Here is a 20343-nt window from a genome sequence, read left to right as displayed (position 1 = left end):
TCTAGTCTTTTAAACTTCATAAATTTATTACCGATTTATCCGAGATAAGGCATTAATCTACTAAGATAATATTTATCTAAAAAAAGAAAATATAGTTTTTCAAATCTATGCTTTTAGAGGCTGATGGAAATATAATACAGTTAATTCAAGCCGTGATAACGGCCCCGTTATCGAAAGCCGGCACATCACTGACAAAACGCCCACTTATCTCGAAATTCCCGTGTGCCACATAACCCTTACAACATTGTCGTTTCTTATCTGTTTCTTCCTCTCTCTTTCTCTTGGGCGGCGCAACCCATTCCTCCCAGTCAAACCTTTCATTGACTAGACTCCCTATAAATCCACACCCCCCACCCCTTCCTCTCTAAAGCACACCACCCCCTAGACCCTAACCTTCACTTCATATTTTCACGAGGCTATTCGCTTTCTAGTGTTTACTTGCTTCATTGGCTCCTTTATTGCAATCTAAGATATATTCTTAGATTGTTTCCATCGTTGGGATTCAAGAAAATGGCACCCAAGAAGCTTAATGGTAATGACAATGGATCTTTGAAGAAAGCAAGTGGTGATCATGACAAGAAGGAAATCCATTATAGGGGAGTGAGGAAGAGGCCATGGGGGAGGTATGCTGCTGAGATAAGGGATCCCGGGAAGAAAAGCCGGGTTTGGCTGGGCACGTTTGACACGGCAGTGGAGGCCGCAAGGGCCTATGATAAGGCGGCGCGTGAGTATCGTGGTGCTAAGGCGAAGACCAACTTTCCATTAGCGGAGAAGGTGGTTGATTATGAAGATGAGAAGCAGAGCTCTAGCCAGAGCAGCACCGTTGAGTCGTCAAGCTCCCCGGTGGTTTCTGCGGTGGCGCGTGATGTAACTCGCCAGGTTGGCGGGGTTGTGGGGATGGGGATGGGGAGGTTTCCCTTCGTGTTCCAGCAGCAGCAGCCGAATGTAAACGCTGTTGGTCCTGTCTGGTTTCTCGATAGTGTGAAGCCTGAGTTTGGGGCTCAGCGTTTCCCTGTCCGGTTTGACCCGGTGGGTCTTGAGAGCGGGGCCCATAGTGACTCGGACTCATCTTCTGTGATCGATTTTAAGCCAAGGAGTTCAATTCTCGATCTTGATCTTAACCTCCCTCCACCAGCTGATGCTTGATTGATAATTATTAATTTTTTTGAGATTATTCAGGGGAATAATTTTTTTTTTCCAGCTAATTTTACGTTTTAAAGGGAGAAGAAGTGATGATCTCGTCTAATTTGTGTCATCGTAATCTAATGTAAATAAATTTCTAGGATCAAGATTTTGCAACTACAGAGAAATAATCACAATTCTCTTCCTAGTTGTTTGTTCTGTGCTGTAAGCTCACAAATTATTTCAATTTGCTCATAATTTTCAATCCCTTTCTTCTTGGATCTTCATCTCCATCTATGCGTTTAGTGGCTCCATGATTCAAGCATCAAAGATGGATTGATTTGACTTGAACTGCATCAGGCGACATGGAATTAAATTCTCTAAAAAACAAAAAGGGCAAAATATTGTGGAGCCAGATCAAGATAATAACAAGTGTAATTTCTTTATCATTGGTAGAGAGGAAACGTCGATGATCCCCAATTTTATCTTTTTATATCTTTTTAAGGGAATCCACTAACCTATTTATCGAATTCTTATCTTCCCAGGGGAATCCCAAATAAATAATTTCATTTTTTCATTAGGTTCCATAAAAAGATTACAAGTTTTGAGCAATTGATTTTACAAGATAAAGAAATATCATTAATTTCTTATTTACCTTGATATAATTAAATTTATAAAAAAATATATAATTTACGATTATAATGGAAAGTTGGGGATTAAAGGATTTGATCAATCAACTTGGAAAACAATTAGAAGATAAATAAATATTGTTAGTCTTTTTTATTTATGTTGATTATAAAGATTTTCTGATAAATAAATATTATTGATTTCCTCTTTATTTATATTAATATCTAAAAACATTTATAACTATACTTTTATAACCAAATTAGAAAAAAAAAAAAAAACAAATTCACTAGAATTACACATATAACCTTATTATTTTTGAAAAATATCCAAGATTGCTTCCCCCTTGTTAGATGCATTGGACCTGTAGTGATTGACCATTTCAGCAAAGGTTCTCCTTTAAGAAAAATATTTACGAACTTTACTTTCTGGGGACATGCATGGATTAAAAAATAAATAAAGATAAGACCAAGGGGGAATATTATATTTAAGTTAGCTATAATAAATTATAGCGGCAGTAGGAGGCAGATGCACCGACGGGAAAAATTAAACGACGGCTCGTAGTGGGGCCCAGCCTCGAATTCCGTTCTTGACGGAAGGTACTATGTGTACATGTCGTGACTACAACCTGACGGCACGTGTACTTTCGCCGTCCAGTTTAAACGCAACCAACGCAAGATCTTTTTCAGCCATAACAGTTAGTCCCTTTTTTATTAATAATATTTCACATCGGTCCTTATATTATTGATTGTTCTCGAGATCATTCTGTAATTTCTGAAAAGTTTTAATGGTGTTTTCTTGAATTTAAACCTGAGATATCACCTAAAGATGCTTCTCAAATACAAAATAAACATATCTGTCCTAATTCCTTGAAATTATTTCGCTCCCTTAAAGATAAAATAAGAAAATCGAATTCACAATTGCGATTCCAGCTCCCTAATATAGAAGGATTGGAACTGAAATAAAATTATGTGGACAAAATAGGGGGCAAAATGTAGTTTACCTAATCTTTTCTATATATAATTATCAGCCTAATTTTTAATAATCACTGCTTTATTAAAGAAACTTTAATCATTAATGTAACTTTCGAGGAAAAGAGAGGGAAGCGTGGAGGAGAGTGAGAGGAGACAGATTTTAGGTACGGTGGACCACCCCAGAAATTTTAAGAGTGTCGTTGTTGCCGCCGCTGTCCCTTTCGGTGGGGTCAGGTATCTGCTTCTAACGGAATATGTGCAGTGGATCTTCGCTTCATGGATGCGTTATATATATATATATAACTAATTTTTTACTGAAAAATAATAAATTTATGATTTTTTAAACAAATTTTTCTTTTTTATTTCTATTTTATTAACTAAAATATTATAAAAATAAACTTGTTGATAAAAATTAAAATTATAAAAAATATAAAAACTATATATTTTAAATTCAGACACCATATAATTTGATATAATTAAGTTATAACTAATAATAGAATAGTTATGCTATACAAAATATAACGACGTAAAAATATCTATGTAAAAATTAGATTTGAAGACTCGTGTTATAAATTAAATTATTAATTTAAATTTATCAAAATAATTCTGTTTTAATTTGTTAAATTAAAATTATGATTTTCTTTCATCGGCGATGTTTTCCTGGTAAATGTTGATGGACTACTGAGTGGGAAATTGAAAAGTCAGGGGAGAGGGGTCACGTGGAGCCACGACAGCACGTGAAGCGGTGACTGTCGCCGCTGAGAAGCAGCGGGGAAACTGTGACGTGTCCTTAAATACCCTGAGTCTCAGACAGACAACGAGATCTACCAGAACGCGGCCTGTTCAGTGGGACCAACCACTCACTGATCTCGCATCTTGTCAAAACGCGTCACGTCAAATCATACGAAGGCTAGGTCCTAGGGAAAGCTTTTCTTTGACGAGCGGCGGCTACGTACCTGGTCTCACGATAAAAGTTTTTGCACAGTAACCATCTGTTAAAAAAAGATTAAGCTAGATATTTCCACGAATGAATTACAAAAGCGGGTGTACAGGAGAACGTTACTCCTTCCAGGCAATCAGTGCCTTGTAAGTTAAGTATCATCCCATCCATGTAGCTGTGGCGGCACACTAGGGATTTGTTTGGTGGGATTATAATTGTAATTTAAAATAATTTTTATTTTAAAATGTATTAAAATAATTTCACACACTGAAACACACGATGCGAAAGTATCGTAGCAAATGGAATTTTATGGCCTTTAACTTAATTGGAAAAACCCTGGAGGTTGTGATTCGTGCCCCTGTTGCCTTGTACAAGGCTCAGGTGGGCTGTAGCCTGAGTAACAAATAATGTTTTGTCCAATAAATAAATAAAAAGAAAAATATATGTTTGAATAATTGAACCTTCATGAATTGTTAGGTTTTTTAAATATAAAATTATACAAAGGAGAGGAGTGCAGACAAAAGTAAGGACACAGTATTATAATTGCAACCCGTGAAAAATAATTGTTTTTATACATAATTAATTGAAAAACATGTTTTGTTTGGGTGTTTGCGTTTAAAATAGTAATTGTTTTTTAAAATATTTTTTATTTAAAAATATATTAAAATAATATTTTTTTATTTTTAAAAATCAGTTTTGATATCAACACAACAAAATAATCTATAAATACCAAACAAATTAATTTAAAACAAATTTTTTTTTTATTTTTTTAAAATATTTTTGAAACCTAGAAATAAACTAACTATATATCACTAAAGAGCGTGGAAACATAAACAATTTAGGTTAAAAAAATAATAATTGTGATCAATTGTGTTTTGTAGGGCATATATACTTATACTAATTAATTATCCCAGGTTATTTTTCTCAAAATTGACAATCATTATCAATCCTATTAGAGTATATTTGATATTACGGTAGCTGTTGTGTTTGTGATTTGAAAAAAGCTATTTTATAAAAAGTATTTTTAGTTGAGGTTGGTTTGGAAAAATATATATTTGGTTAAAATTGTGGTTGAAATTGAGGTTGAAATAAAAAGTAATTTAATGTGTTTGGTTACAAATGTTTTTGAAATTGAGGTTATAAAATAATTTCAAAAAATATATATTAATATTTATGGTTTTTAATTTAAATATTGTAGATTTAACAGTTGTTATTTCATCATGAAATAAATCATATTTTATATAAATTTTTTTATTATTCCATTAAACTATTTACAATTCTATTACATACAAAATTCATTCGACAAGAACTACAGTTTTCATGATTTTTTGAACGTGCAATAAAACTAGGTAAAATATTATCAAGAATAAAATTGAGATTACAGTACGAATAAATTTAATTCACCTTCCGCTAATTTTTTTTAAAAAATAAAAATTACTATTCACATTCACGTGAACAGTGCGAGTAAAATCAATTAACTGCATTGATTTTTTTAAAAAAAAAACTGTAAACTGATTTTTTTTAAAAATTTTTTAAAAAAAAAACTGTAAACTGATTTTAAAAAAAAACAGTGTTAAGTGAACAGTGCGTCTATCAAGGGATGGTGCAGCTACGAGAAGTAAATAACACCTGCTTTCATTTTCCAGCATTTCAAACGCATAATTTGGTAGGATTCATGAATAGTATTTTACTTTTTTTTTTGTTACTAAATGTTGCTGCCTCTGCGTTTTAAACGAAACGCAAACGCAACAACGTATACAAATTCTTAGTGTTTTTCCCAAATATCATATCGTATACAAATTCTTAGTGTTTTTCCCAAACATCATATCGAGTTGCAATATGCTTAGGCTATAGAAATTACGCATATGATAGCCACCGAAGAACATGAGATTGGTAAAGTGGCTAATCAAAGTGGAACTACTCACTGGAGCTCTTATTTTGATTCTATTTATAGCTTAATATATATGTATGGCACAACTATTACTATAGTTGTAAATATGGTTCAAGAAGGATTTTCTAACTCTATACATGAAGAAGTTGGTGGTTGTTTGATTATGATGAAATCTTTTGAATTTATGTTTATCTTATATTTTATGCATAAAATAATATGAACTACTGATTTACTTTGTCGAGTTTTGCAGCAAAAATCTTTTAATATCTTAATGCAATGAATCTTATATCAACTACTAAAGCATTGCTTCAAACTTTGAGAGATGTCAGATTTGATCTTTTTCTTGTAAATGTGCATTCTGTTTGCACAAAATATAAAATTGATATACAACATATTAATGTTTCATATAAAAAAACTACAGGTCGTTCATATCAATAATAAGGTTTAGTGACAGTTTACTAGCATTATCATTATGATATATTTAACTTAACAATATATTTTCAAATGGAAGAATTAAATTCTAGATTCAATAGTGGGATTGTGAAACATGTTAAAATTGTACTTCACAATAAAATAAAAGAGAAGTTCTAAACATATTCTTTAATAATTTATATTAAACGAGAGCTTATTGAATATATTGATTTAGATTTGATTATAAATGAATTATAATTTATAAAATATTGAAGGATACAATTTTGATAATATAATTTATTTTTATTTTGAATTTTATGTATTTTAAATTTTATTTTTTATATATTTTATATTATGCATTTGAATTAAAATTTTATTGATAACCCAACAAATTTATATATCTAAGTGAATAGTTTATTTTAAAAAATAATTTATATATACTTATATCATAGCCCAGGCAGGAAAAATTTCTGGCGTCCTTGGACTTGTCCTTGTCTTGTGAAAATGGATTTTAATTTCACTTTCTATTTCTCGTGAATAATCACGCTTATACCACGATTTAAACGGTTTATGCACCAAAGTTTACTATGAGGTGATCAACATGACTATGAGATGGTATTCCATATGTTATTTTTCAATAGTTTACAAATAATCTTTGGATTTGTGAATATCATAATGAGGTTTTTAAATGTATTTATTATTAATTAAAACTATTTTTTATTTTTAATAATTTATTAATAAATTTAAGATTTGATTAATAAATTTAAAATGAAAATAAAATTTTTGAGATAATAATACTTTATAAAAAAAATTATAAAATTATTATAATTATAAGATTTCTATTACACTATAATATTTTTTTTAAATGTTTTTGGTTGATGTTATAATAAAAATAAATATTAATTTGATTTATTGAGACTAATATTATGCTCATTATTTTATGAAAAGAAATGGTTATTTTCATGAGTTTAAAAAATATCTGAAACTAATATACATGTGTTTATCAAACAACATATATATTAAATCAAATTATTTAAAAATTTTTTATTTAAAAATTTCATATAAAAAGATCAATTATATTTATAAAAAAAATAATTATATCCAAAATCAATAAATTATCTTGTATAATAAATATTTTGTTTTGATTATGTCTACCTAGTGTCATAATCAAGGGAATGAACAAACATCTATTGGATGCAACATGAGCTATTTACTAGTATTTAAGTGATTAAGAGGAAATTCATTGTTATAGTTGTGTTAAATATGATTCTAGGTACTATTAAAATACTGTTTTTCTAAAATTTGAAATTTTGTTTGTTTAAAATTATATTTTTAATATTTTTGAATTGTTATATGCTAATATTAAAAATAAAAAATATTATTTAAATATATTTTTAAATAAAAAAATACTTTAAAATATAATTTTTACAACACTCTCAAATATGGTTAATCACCCAAACCAAACCAAACCAAATAGCTATACCCGAGCAGCTTTTACCATGTGGGCCGGCTCAAGAACCGAATCGGGTCTGGAATGACTTGGAATATTCCTTTCTTCTCCTTCTTCCAAGTTCCAAATAATACAAAATTAGGAAATTTCCTTCAACGGCTCATTTTGCTACTTCCCAACTCAAAGCTACTCTTCTCAGCTTACACAGAGCTAACCTGATTTAGAAAATGGATTACAAAACAGCAAGCATCAAAGTTCCTACGAGAAGAAATGCGTCGAAGTCGTCGCTGATTATGTGAACCAATCAAGTGATTGTACAATGACAAAGTCAACGAAACTGAAGCGGTTCGCCTACAACGATGATGAATACACAGGATCTTTTCTGCGATAATCGCATTTCGAATAGGAAATACACTCCCCTCAAGTTCCTAAAAATCTCATGGAGCCGTTCAGGTTCTCTTCTTCCAATTTTTTAATGCATTTAATCATTTTTAAGTTTCATTTTCAAATTAGTTAAGTTTCCGTATCTTATGGAAATCTTTTCCCTTTCATTGCCTTGCCTCTCCCTCAAATCTTTTCATCAACCTAATAGGAATTTTGTGATTGCACGGCATGGCACGGCACGGCACTCCCATCTTGATTCTCTATTTCAACCACCTTGCTTTGATTACATGGGTGATATCATTCTCAAGGTCCCCACATTTTGTATGGCAGAATTTATTATGAAACATTGGTCCTCTATTGAAACAAACAAAACCTCTGCTGTCACTGGTGTGATCAAAATTACAAGCATTTTTTCTGTTCAATCTTGTTTACCTTGGAACTCCTAGATTTAGGCTAGTCCTTTATATCTTCTGTTGCTATGCTATCAGTAAACAATATGCACTATGCAATATCTTCGTCGCAATCCCTCCTTAGCAGAGATAAAAACAGCAGGATGGTTAATTTTTTCTCTACATTATTGTGGATGTCCATATAATATGTTTATTTGGGTCTCTCTCAATCACTTTAGAAAGGATAATTGATTGACATATGGAAACTTGTTTTTGCAGCTTGTACAGATCTTAAAATCATGTGACTATAGGACTTTGGCAATTGGTGATGGTGGGAATGATGTGAACATGATACAACAAGCTGACATTGGGGTCGGCATTAGTGGGAGAGAAGGCCTGCTGGCAGGCAGGCAGCCAGGGCATCTGATTATAGTATTGGAAGTGAGTATTTCTTTTTTTTTTTTTTACTGTGTGCAAGTCATGTCATGTTTGCGTTGCGTATTAATATAAGCTGGATGCTTAATGTACTGACTTGAGTTTGAAAACTTGTCTCTAGCTGCTTCTTGTTTCTGCAAAGGAGCTGCTCTTGTACTTCCAGCCAGGGACCAGCCTGTTAAAATCAAATCCTCTACCATGTTTGGATGATAATGTTTATGCTAATGGTTTCAAAATAGTTGTTCTCTAGCTGTTAATGAAACTATTTAAATTTTAGGAACATCAGGATTTCTATCAAAACTTGAAAGCATTAAATAAACTTAATGCTGGTTAATGGTTTATGGTTAATAGTAAGATACATGATTTGACTATTAGCGCACTTCAAATTTGTAATTGTGAGGAACAGATATACATGAAGACACGATCAAAGACTTGTACATGGTTTCTGGAAACAAGATTTATGAGAAAATTGTTATAACAAGGCCTAGATGAGAGATATTGTTAGCTGCTTGTAAGATAACATTTTTCTTGTCCAGTGTTTTATGAGGCCTGATTTTTCCCATCTTGTTTGGTGGAGGAAGAAACTGTAAAATAAATTAGAGATTTTAGCTTGGAATGTAAAATGCAGGAACTTTGCCAAGGAGTTAATCATGACAACTTAAATATTTGGACTGAGTTAATCACCTGAAACACTTGCGCCCCCCCCCCCCCCCAAAAAAAAAAATAAAAAAAATCAATCACATAAAGCAGGGAATTTCCAACTTTATATGTTTTGCAAAATTAGTTGATTACTTTTACGCAAACATTGTTTAATGTTATGACATTGTGATATGCAAACCACCGACAAAAGTGGATGCTACGTTTATAATGTTTTGTTGTCACAGTTGAGATACATTTTTCAATTCGTTTTTCATGTTTAGCCTTTTTCTGACCTATGCTATTTGTTTCAGAGTTTAGGTTTCTAAAACGATTGACACCTGTCCATGGCTGGTATTCTTACAACCGAACTGCATTCCTGTCCCAGTATTCTTTCTACAAATCCCTGTTGATATGTTTCATCAAAATCTTGTGAGTTTTTCCACATACAAAGCCTTCTTATGTTGCTTTCTCCATCTTGGTAGTGAATGATTAGCATGTTAACTTTAGGCGGGGTGTATCTTATGGCCTTTTTTCTCCTGCACTGACATTTCTGTCACATTCAACTTCTCTTTTATTTCAGGTGTCTCTGGGACCAGCCTTTTCATTTCTGTTAGCTTGATGGCTTGTAACGTTTTCTACACTAGCATACCTGTTCTAGTAAGTGTCCTTGACAAAGATCTTAGTGAAGAAACTGTAATGCTGCATCCGCAAATTCACTATTTTGTTATCTTTTCCGGTTTAAACGAGATATGTTGACTAGTCTATAGGTAACTACGGTTCCTGTCAGTCCATAATATTTAAACTAAGTTTTGATTATTCTTGATGCAGGCTTCTTAACCCTAGCACATTTGCTGGATGGTTTTGCCAGTCCCTTTTTCATGTGAGTGTCAGTTTTATTTAATTTTGTTTCTTTTCTTCCAATATTATATGATAAACATATGGTTCACCTGGGATACGAAGAAAAGAGTCATTTAGCGTCAGTGACACTGATGAAACTTCATATCAGTGATGCAAATTTCATAGACATTAATGTACAAGGGACAATTGATTCCTTGGCTAATTCTAAAGAAAAAATATGACTAGTTGAAATATTGAGATGTCGTGGTTGGAAATGTTTGAGGAATTTGCCTTGTGAAACTGAAAGCACAACTTATTGTGAGATATTGTTTGTAGATCTTCTAAATGCTCAAAAAATTGCTTCTCGAGTGTTGATGTGTTGTGTATTTATACATCATTTTTCAGATTTTTTGAACTATAGAAGTTCCAAAATGAAAATTTATCGAGTTTGCACAAGTGTGTGTTAGATCATGCAATAACAATATTAAAAAAGTTTTGTTCTTTTATAAAAATAAATAAATAAATAAATTTTTCGAGTTTGCACAAGTGTTGTCTATTGTAATGTTTGAAACTTTCTTTTGTTTTATTGATAAATGAAATAAATGTGGCGTAGACGAAAATAGCAGATTACAAAGGCTGCACAAGAGTTTGTGTCTTGAATGCCCTTTGTTACGTGATTTAAGAGTGGGCAAGCTTGTGTACGTTGTTCTGTTTTTTAGAGTGTATGGATCTATTTGGTATTTCTAGGGAATAGCAGATCCACTGATGGAAGGCGGAGGATTAGTTATTAACTTGTTTTTTGGGATTTGTGACAGAAATGCAAGGCTGCTTGGAGCTGTTCTATTCGTAGGGATTTTCAAGATTCTATGTTTTTTCCCTAAATGACATCGGTTGATTTCTTTATGAGACAGCTCTTCCTTTCGAACAATATTTCAACCTTCATCATACTAAGAAATTATTGAGAGATCTGTCATTTCTCATGAAATTAATCCAGTTTTTAATTCTAAGTCAATGACTGTTTCTCATGGTTTAATAAAGATACTGAGGGATTGTATAATTTTTTTTTAAACTGTCTTGAGTTTTGCTTATGTGCAGCTCATTTAAGATATTGCAACATCTTGCCATATGGGGGAACTTGATTGCATTTTATGTCATCAACTGGATTATCAGTGTCATTCCATCGGCGGGGGATGTACACGATAAATAATGTTCCAGTTATGTGGTCAACCATCTTATTGGATAACTATATTCGAAAGTTCTCTTCCATGGCTGCCCTATTCTTGTTCCTTCACTCCCTTTTGGTCCAATTTGATTGGTCACACAGAAGCCTTAGGCCCCTTCTTTATTCCATAACTGTCACAAATCCAGATGAAAATGGTTAGAAATTCCAAACAATTGTGAGATTTTATGAGCTAGACTAGTTGGCACCTTTCATATCTCTCTTGGGCGCCCCCCCCCCCTCACTTACAAGTTACAAGAGACTGATTACAGCACGGTACACGATGTCATGGATGCTGCTGCTGCACTTGGGAAAATCTTAACGTGCCAGCTCTTTTGGGAATGCTGACATGACAGCCTTGGTATTCCAAAGTCCAGCATCTCCCAAAAGTGGACTCCAAAGAGAGAACCACTTTCCAATCTCTGTGCAGTTATGCTGTTCGTTGGCAGATCAAGGATTGGAGAGTGGCATAGTTTCTATAAAAAAACTAGTTCTTGATAGAGTTCATATGGGCTGGAACTCTTATAAGGGATTTGAAGCGACCCCTGGATTCAACACTGTTTTGGCAGCTTGAAAAACCCGAGAGCAGCTTCGAAAATGAGCTGGAACTATTTTCCAGACGGCAATTCATATATTTACTATTTTCCAGGCTGCAGTTCATATGTTTTTTTCTGAAAGTGACTCATTTTTTGCAGCTCATTGTTGCGGCTGGGATGGTTCCAATTCTAGCTATAAAGTACTTCCGTTATGCATACGCACCCAGTAAAATCAACATACTTCAGCAAGCAGAACGTTTAGGTGGACCAATATTGTCTCTTGGGAATTTCGAGCGACAACAACGTTTGATCCTGAAAGATTTTGCTCCAGTATCAATTACTCAATCCCAGAACATAAATCCAGTTTACGAGCTGTAAAACCAAACCTAGTTATAGGGGGTGTATCAGCATTACGTATAGTCTCTAGATTGTAAAGGCTCCCCGAACCCCCCCCTCCCACACACACACACACACACACACACAGACACAGCAAGAACAATTCATCTCTAGTAAATGTTTATTATAGCTTGTCGTGATGCAAATTGTAAATGAATGCATCGATACTTCTAGAATGGAAAGCTTCATGGCAAACATTTCTGAACTTCAAGCTGTATAGTTTTGAGAAATTATTACTTGGACTTGGTGTTTGATGGAAAGTCCCAATCAATTACATGACAGAGATCCTCCATCACACAATCAATCAATCAGTCAATCAATAATAATAATAATAATAATAATAATAATAATAATAATAATAATAATGGTTTCGATTATGTTTTTATAAAGATGCCAATCTTTGGCAGGCTCCAGAGTCTCATGGAAGATGTTTTCTCCATTGCCACTAAATTATAGTCCTCATTACATGGATAAAACTCAGCAATTTGTCAGTGAGACAGCTTCGGGAAAAATGGTGAATCAAGTAAAGGGGTCAGCCATACCTTAAGTGAAGTGAAAGGGTCACAGGCGTTACAGAGCATGGGTATTATTTTGTCCTCCAAATTGCCTTCAATTTCTACATAAATAAAATGGTACTCGTGATCCCTGGGGGAGGGGCCTAAAACACTAGCAAATGTCTTCTAAGCATGGGCTGCTGCTCCCCTCTCCCCCACACCATTACCTGCGAGTCTCTACGTAACCCCAGCAACGCACCAAGACAAGAGACACTGTCCCAAGGCGAGGATCATCCCCCAAACAACCCCTTATTGTCCTTTTCCCTGCCATCATAGCTGTCTTTCAGACAAGCACTCCTCCTAGGAAACAAATAATTTGCCAGCGTAGAGGACACATTTGTGTACCGATTCACCAAAATTAAATGGTTGGAGATTTTAGGTCGTTGTCTTGAAGACCATGGCAGATGTTATTGCCTTTAATTTGGATTAGTAATGGCTTTAAATACAGTGGTCTGTGCTGTGGTCATTTTGATGAAAAGAGAACGCTTTCTATAGGGCTTAGCTCGACAAAATCAAGGTGGTTGAAATCTTAAATAGCAGTTCATCTCTTCTGCCAAGCACACCATGTTATATGCCAGCACTTTAGATTAGAAGAAATTATAGATTAGAAGAAATTATGGCATAAATTAAATTGAATTAAATAAGAAATTGTGTGGACCAAAATGGACATAATGTTTAAGAATTAAGAACTTAAAATTTTAATTTGCTCATCAGGTGGGAATGAGTTTATTGTTTACGTAGGTTCCAATTCATTACTATCTCGAAATCAAATCCAATTACAAGAATACAATTTCTTATAGATTAGCGGGTTTAAAAATAATTTATTTAAAATAAGATATAAGAAAGATTTAGATTTGATAAACGAAAATAGTTAAAAGAAACCAAAAATTTCATTGTTCCTCATAAAAATAGGTAATAAAATAACTTTCTTTTGAGATCATGATGTGAAATACTTTTTAAAATATATTTTTTTAAAAAATACATTAAAAAGAATTATTTTTAAACTTTTTTTTTTGTATTTTTAATATTAACATATCAATACTATTAAAAAAATACTAAAAAAACATCAATTTAATGTTTCCTCCAGTCAAAAACTAAAAAGAAATTTGCCCTCTTCTTCCCCAAAAGCCCAACTCTTTATTAGAAATTAATAGAGTAAATAGCTAATCCATATCCTCTTTTTTTTCCCTAAAAGTAAAATTATCATATTTCCAATTAATAATAATTAACAACTTCACCAAGGATCCAAAATCTTACTCAAGTTGAATAATGGAATACCATTAATCATAAAATAACTTGTTAATTTAATGTTAATTACAACTACATCTGTTGTAATATTTGTGGTTAGAAGCTATATAACCAATAAGAAATATAGTTCGAAGGAATCATTCACCATGAGACAAGCATCTTGAGACATCTGGAAATTAAGATCTCTAATTAAAAAAAAATCTACTTGTGATCTATCTTAGCTTTGGCCTGAAAATCCTCAAATCTACTCATCACCGTCCCTCCATGCATGTTGACCACGTACCAAATATTTACCATGCCACCTAATTACGCAAATTGATATCTCCAAATTAATAATTATCTCTTAATCACCAAATTGACTTTCGCACCACCACAAATCTTGGTTAGGTTTAACACATAATTATTAATTATACCTCTACATGCAAAATCACAGCAAAGGGAAAAGAATTAATCGCTACTATTTCAAGAAAAATAAAAATAAATAGAAAGGCTAAAAACCCTTCAAGATTTAGCTTGATTGGTGATGAATGATAAATGATCATGTTCCAATGATCTTATGAAAATTGAGAGACTAAGGAGGGAGAAATTAAGAATTGAGATTCAAAACATATTTCATTCGATATATCCACTTGAAAATTTGATTAAATTTCAATACATCTTGAAAAAGTAATTAACAAGACTTATTTAATTGAAACTTCAAGAACAGAGTACTTAATTGAAACTTCAAAATACAAGACTTATTTAACAACAGCATGATCTTCATCATCTAAGTGAAAATCAAGAACGATGAAGAGAGAAAACAATAGTAACAACAATTTACACCAAATCCACACATATATAAAGTTGCACATATACGGCTGGGGCTGTGATGCTTCAAGCCTGACTTGTCTGTACAAGTCGTCATCATCATCTCTACATCAAGAGCTCATTAACCCATCCAAGATCAGGATCAGGAGTACAAGCCAAACCACCATTATTGTGTTCATTAATCTTGTGAATATCATTGATGAATAATCCCTTATTGCTTGAGCAATCTCTATTGAAAAAACTTGATGAAGGGGTTGGAGTTGAAGGTGAAAGAATGAACTGTGGCTGATCTTCTCCATCGAAACAGACATCAATATTCCTTGGAGTGTTGTTAACATTCCTTTTGTGATTAGGATACAAGGACATAGGTGAAGAAACACCAGCTGCTTCATTGAAATTCGTTGCTTCTAAAGAACTCATAAGCTCGGTAAACACATCTTCGTAACTCACAACTCCAGCCCTAAATTTGCTTAACCTTTCGCTATATCGAGAAATCGGCGAAAACCCAGATAAGGATTGGTGTTTCACCGGAGAAAGAGACGGTGTCAGTGATGGTGACAATGGCGGCGACAAGGGGGACATGCCAAGGAGAGTAGAGGTTGGAGAAGAAGTCATAGAATGGCTAACAGCACAACAACAATGGCCATGATTGAGAGATGAACATGGTGAAGAGCCCAAGGTCTTACTATGTGAAGAACCCTCAGGCAAAATGCGAAGCTGGCGAGGCGAGTGAGCGAAGAAACAAACCTTTCGCTTACAATTCCTGCCATCTTTGCAAGCCTCAGTTCGATAACGAAAAGGGTGTAACCAACACTCAAAAACACCATGAGCAAACTCACAGTTCTCTCCACGGTTACACCCTCCACGTATAAATTCAGGACAGACAGCTCCGGAGTAGTGAAACCTACGAAGGTCTCTCCGACGAGCCTTTTCGCCCGGATGAGCAAAGGGGCAGTCGGTCCAGTCATGGCTACGACTGCGTGTACAGCGACGAACTTTGAACTCATACATGCGGAAATGATCAGAAGAGTATGGATCTAACTCGTCATCAATATCTATTTCATTGTTGTAGTCATTGTACGGAAGGAATTCTTGGAGATTAGTCTCATATGGGGACACGTCCAGGGTTTCTTGATGGGTCTTCCTTGTAAGGAGTGTTCTTGGTGGAATTTCAAGATCTCTGAAGAGTTTCTTGGGAGAAAGAATTTGGCGAGAGGGGTAGAGCTTGTGTTGCTCAGCAGAAATCGTGCCCATTTTTGTGATGGGACTATAGGAGTACTGTAGTAGTGTATAGGTGTAGATGAATTATGAAGGAGGAGACGTTGAGGGAGAAGGAAACAAATGGTGGGGCAAGATATATAGGGAGATACATAATTGAAGGATGACACTTAAATGACAAGGAAAAGAAATGCGTGGCTGCATAGTATTAGGGTTCATCATGCAAAAAGGAGTAGGTGGCAGCTTCTTCATATTCATAGCGCACAATGCCTTGCTATGTGCATGCACTAGGATTTATTATCAGAAAAAAAATAATCATTATCAATACCATGTTTTGGACTTTCTTAATTTTGGTAATGTCTTGCTCACTTATAGGGCTTAGATATTGAACCGGCTCAAACATTAAGGAGTTAATATTGATGTTAATATTCAGTTGGATTTTTTTTTAAATATTGTTTTAAAATTAAATCTTAAAACATTCTAGTTAATCCATCCAATTTATAATCTATCCATCAATCATGGATGAAGGTTTAATAACTTTGATTGAGGGACATGATTGTATTGCTTTCATATATATATATATATATATATAGTCCACTAAACTAGATGCCAAAACAATGGCAAAAATTTCGGTTCCATGATAACAAAGTTTAGTAAATTATAAGCCGGCTTCATACATTGAACAAGTAAACATTTCACCAGAAGGCCAAAAAGTTTCTGCCTTTTTCATTGTAGTAATTCTTTACCTAGGGAAATGATATAGCCCTTCTTTATAGCGCTATTGGCATGCATTTATCATAAACTCTCTTCGAGCCTCACGGTTGATAAATTGATGTTTCTTTCAAGTTAATATATGGACATTCCAAACTCAATTAAGTGAGGGAAAACGCCCACTAGTTTCTTTCAAGAGGAACCATGTAACTTCGTTTTGCTTCATTGGTCACCACATGCCCAAGCCCATAGGACTAGTGCCTAGCCCATTGCACCAAACACAAAATATGTCCAGCACTCTTCACCTCCTCCCATTGTCATTTTATAGATCTAGTAACAGGCAATCCTGAAAGATGCCCAGAATTAATGGCATGCTTCATGACTCAAGCCAAGGTTCTGATCATTAGTTGAACAGGTTAATTCGGATTGAGAAGGATAAATTCAAAACAATTTTATTTCAATGTATTTTTTTTTAAATAATATAAGTTAAAACGATACTATTTTGCATTATTAAAAAAGAGTCAGAACAAGTGTTTCCATGAGAAACAGTTCGGAAAGTTAAAGAAATCGCCATTGGGGTTTCGATAGAATGACTCAGAATTATGTCTTTACCAAAGTCCACAAATATTACCCTAACAATGACAAACTAGATGTCTTCCAAACTAAGAGATTAGGTTTTGGTTTAAAGAAGAAGACAAAAAAAACCAAGAAACCTTATTTAATAAATTACATCAAACAAAACACATGAAACTGTCCCTTTTCGATCATGGACATTTTTGGCTAATGACATCTGTCATTAAACTATATATTATCTTTTTGATACGAACATCATATATAGAGAAGTCTTCATATATATATATATATATATATATATGCTTTCAATTGTCAATGCAAGACAATTGCCTTTGTCGAAGTTGGAGGCCTACATCTCTGAAATCTGCCTAAAATGCATCAGGGCTCAGATGGATCCCATTCTTTGCCTAAAAAGTACAAGCACCAGGCTTCCAGAGACCATCACGCACCCCCTTCGATTAACCGAAATAGCCAGGGTCTCTCGCAGCTTTTGAAATGCAATAAGCTAATGTATCCACAGAGCTCTCATTCTAGTTAAATTTGACCTTACTACTTGCTTGCTTCATATCCTCAGGGTACATAAATACAAGAGGGCTGAGAGTTTCAGTCCTGAAAGCATAACTAAGCTTCGGATCCTAGAACTGTTTCCACATTTCCAAGAATCAAGTGACACTCTAATCGGACTCAATATTTCCGCATCAAACATGTCGACACAGCTATCGATCTGTTTCTGTCGGGGTACTCTAACAAGGATAGCTTAGATCCCTTTTAGCAAACTGAATTATCACTTAAAACCAGTGTTATAAAACATTTCAAGGCCTTTCAGGTCAACCCGATGACTCGTTGATCAAGGGCCTGATTCGGACTGGGCTTTATGTCGAATCATGTGAGACTTGACTGGTTAAATCTGGTAGATTTGATGGGTCGACCCACAACCCGCGTCAATTCAATTCAAATACTAATTAACTGACCCTGACTTTCTACAAGTTAACTGATTTGTTGTCCTCCAGAGGTAGTTAAAGCTCGGATCTCTTAACTTCGAGCCTCAGTAAGTAATCCTGAGAGATGCAGGCAAGAATTCGGGAAAAGGATGAGGACTCTGCCATTATATGCACCGAGCAATCCGTTGTTTCTCCATCAGCTTAATGAGGAGAGAACTGTAAATGAGTTTTCTATGCACTTGTCAATTCAGTTTTTCTTTCAGACAAGTTACATTAACAACCCGTAAAAGTACCTGTGATTAATGATGAATATTGTGTGAAGCTAAAAATTAACAGCCACAGAAATGAATGTAATGGTTACTTTCATCTGGCCTAGTTGTAGAAAACTATAGTTTTCAGTTACCTGGCACCTATTATTTGTCGTTCATCTGGTGCTTCCATGAGGAGATCGAAGTTTATCAGGATTTTGCTTTTGCTGCTCAAGTCAAACTTCTTCTCTCAATCAATGTTAAATAGCAATTTTGGTGGCCAGCATCTCTGAAAACTTTGAGGGTTGATCTAGAAATAAGAATGTTTTAGACTAGTCAAGTTCATGAACTCTGCCTCTCACAAAAATGGGCTGTGACTGCCTAACTCAAGTAGCTACTGACAGTGGATTGTAGCAGTGAAATAAGTGTTAGAGGAGGGAGCAATGGTTCAAGTCATGATAGATTATCAATGTCAATAACATGGAACCTACCTCTAATGCTTGCAATCAAAATTTTAGAGATAAAAAGGTCTTGATTTATTTTTACATAAATCAATGCAAAAATAAAACATTTCACTATTCTGCAGAAAATTTTAAATGGGAATTTCAATCTGTTAAAATCTCTGCGTTATTTTGAAATTTGAATCACAGATACCAGATCTTTTGTGCAGATTCAGATTGTCTATTAGCCCCAGGAAGCAGAAATAAACTGTGGTCAAATATATTAGAAAGTTCACTCTATCGAGCCTCAAAACATACCATCATGTTTTGCATTCTTGTTATTTGTAGCTGTAAAACAACTATGGAAATGGCACAACATTAATCTAATGGCAACATTATTATTAAGTCCTGTTCTAAATGGACAACAACATTATGGAGCTTCGGACAAGTACATTAGCCACCGAAACAACATTTTACTGGATAACTTTGGTCTCAACCTCTACCAAGATGTCTTCTGCATAGCTCACTCTTTTAATATATGCTGCAAAAATGAGAAAGGAAAATATATTTAAGTCAATTGCCAGTTACCTAGGAGTAGCATTTACAACGAGAAGTAGCTAGAAAGAGACGTAATTTTGTATGGAGTAATTCATTCTGACAACTTACGAAGGCTTTAATTACCTGTTGCAGTCCATATACTCAGAAATGGGAAAACTGAGATATGTGTTGCACCTGACAGGAAGATCACTGATACGGTCAGCCCTTAACTTCATAGGGATCGTCCTTGTTATTATTTCAATGCACTCACAGATAGCTCTTGGCCCCATTCCGTGCTTAGCTAATGCATTGAAGTCATATACCCGCTGACAACATTGGCTTGAAGGCCAATCGTTTGAACCTATGAGAAAATCCATGCAGTAAGGGAAATTATCGAAAATGACCGGACACTGATGAGGGTCCACGTCGAACTTAGCCATAGCTTGTGCAGAAATTGCAAGTATCAGAAACCCAACAATGCGAGCCATTAACTCTGTTTTGTGCAAGACAACGTCTTGAGTAGTGTAGTTAGCGCTTGAGAAGAATTTGAGGCTAAATGTATGAGATTTTGGAGTTTATGAAGAGATGGGATCGACCATTTTATCTGTAAAACCAATAAGAATTTTAGTAGGCTTCGTCTTCATGCAATTATGATGAATTATTTGCTGCTTGGGATTTCTTTAGTGCCAAAGCTGTTGTACACGTAAGTCCCAGCCAGGTAAAGGTCGGTAGGAATTCAGGAAAAGAACGAGGGCAACCCTATTACATAGTCTTGATGCTCTCAAGGCTTTTCTATGAACTCCTCGTTTTTCCTTTCCA

General features: G+C 34.2%; 4 protein-coding genes across 14 annotated transcripts; 2 read left to right on the top strand and 2 right to left on the bottom strand.

Moving 5' to 3' along the window:
* Positions 1 to 320: 320 nt before the first annotated feature.
* On the top strand, positions 321 to 1390 carry LOC105141956 (ethylene-responsive transcription factor 4-like). The gene has a single exon (XM_011049373.1). It carries the CDS (start codon positions 511 to 513, stop codon positions 1144 to 1146), a length of 636 nt encoding a protein of 211 aa, XP_011047675.1. The 5' UTR covers positions 321 to 510; the 3' UTR covers positions 1147 to 1390.
* A 6108-nt stretch (positions 1391 to 7498) lies between these two features.
* On the top strand, positions 7499 to 12342 carry LOC105141954 (phospholipid-transporting ATPase 2-like). 11 transcript variants are annotated; one of them, XR_845488.1, is made up of 6 exons: positions 7502 to 7865; positions 8465 to 8626; positions 9571 to 9688; positions 9840 to 9952; positions 10088 to 10139; positions 12011 to 12342. XR_845488.1 is itself a non-coding variant. In XM_011049371.1 (3 exons), the coding sequence occupies exons 1-3, from the start codon at positions 8275 to 8277 to the stop codon at positions 12227 to 12229; spliced, it is 459 nt and encodes a 152-aa protein (XP_011047673.1). In that variant the 5' UTR covers positions 8204 to 8274; the 3' UTR covers positions 12230 to 12342. The 11 variants fall into 11 exon arrangements, 2 of the variants coding, with proteins under 2 accessions (XP_011047673.1, XP_011047674.1); XR_845482.1 differs by lacking the exon at positions 12011 to 12342 and adding an exon at positions 11192 to 11796; XR_845481.1 differs by lacking the exon at positions 12011 to 12342 and adding an exon at positions 11192 to 11796 and having other exon boundaries at positions 7503 to 7865; positions 9840 to 9916.
* Positions 12343 to 14720: 2378 nt separating this feature from the next.
* On the bottom strand, positions 14721 to 16240 carry LOC105141953 (zinc finger CCCH domain-containing protein 2-like). Its single transcript, XM_011049370.1, has one exon. The coding sequence runs from the start codon at positions 16108 to 16110 to the stop codon at positions 14962 to 14964; it is 1149 nt and encodes a 382-aa protein (XP_011047672.1). The 5' UTR covers positions 16111 to 16240; the 3' UTR covers positions 14721 to 14961.
* Positions 16241 to 19243: 3003 nt separating this feature from the next.
* LOC105141952 (non-specific lipid-transfer protein 13-like) lies at positions 19244 to 20301 on the bottom strand. Its single transcript, XM_011049369.1, has 2 exons — positions 19669 to 20301; positions 19244 to 19528 (listed from the first exon to the last, which is right to left on the bottom strand). Exons 1-2 carry the CDS (start codon positions 20010 to 20012, stop codon positions 19519 to 19521), a joined length of 354 nt encoding a protein of 117 aa, XP_011047671.1. The 5' UTR covers positions 20013 to 20301; the 3' UTR covers positions 19244 to 19518.
* Between the last annotated feature and the right edge of the window lie 42 nt (positions 20302 to 20343).

The sequence above is a fragment of the Populus euphratica genome, unplaced genomic scaffold (assembly GCF_000495115.2).
Source record: "Populus euphratica unplaced genomic scaffold, PopEup_1.0 scaffold197.1, whole genome shotgun sequence".
Taxonomy (NCBI): domain Eukaryota; kingdom Viridiplantae; phylum Streptophyta; class Magnoliopsida; order Malpighiales; family Salicaceae; genus Populus; species Populus euphratica.
This window is presented reverse-complemented; position numbering and strand designations above follow the sequence as displayed.

Bases quoted from the DNA above. Each gene is read 5' to 3' on its own strand.
- LOC105141956 (XM_011049373.1), top strand. From the start codon at position 511: ATGGCACCCAAGAAGCTTAATGGTAATGACAATGGATCTTTGAAGAAA.
- LOC105141954 (XM_011049371.1), top strand. From the start codon at position 8,275: ATGCTATCAGTAAACAATATGCACTATGCAATATCTTCGTCGCAATCC. The intron at 8,353-8,464 runs GTTAATTTTTTC...TTGTTTTTGCAG, and splicing joins GAGATAAAAACAGCAGGATG to CTTGTACAGATCTTAAAATC. The intron at 8,627-12,010 runs GTGAGTATTTCT...CATTTTTTGCAG, and splicing joins ATCTGATTATAGTATTGGAA to CTCATTGTTGCGGCTGGGAT.
- LOC105141953 (XM_011049370.1), bottom strand. From the start codon at position 16,110: ATGGGCACGATTTCTGCTGAGCAACACAAGCTCTACCCCTCTCGCCAA.
- LOC105141952 (XM_011049369.1), bottom strand. From the start codon at position 20,012: ATGGCTCGCATTGTTGGGTTTCTGATACTTGCAATTTCTGCACAAGCT.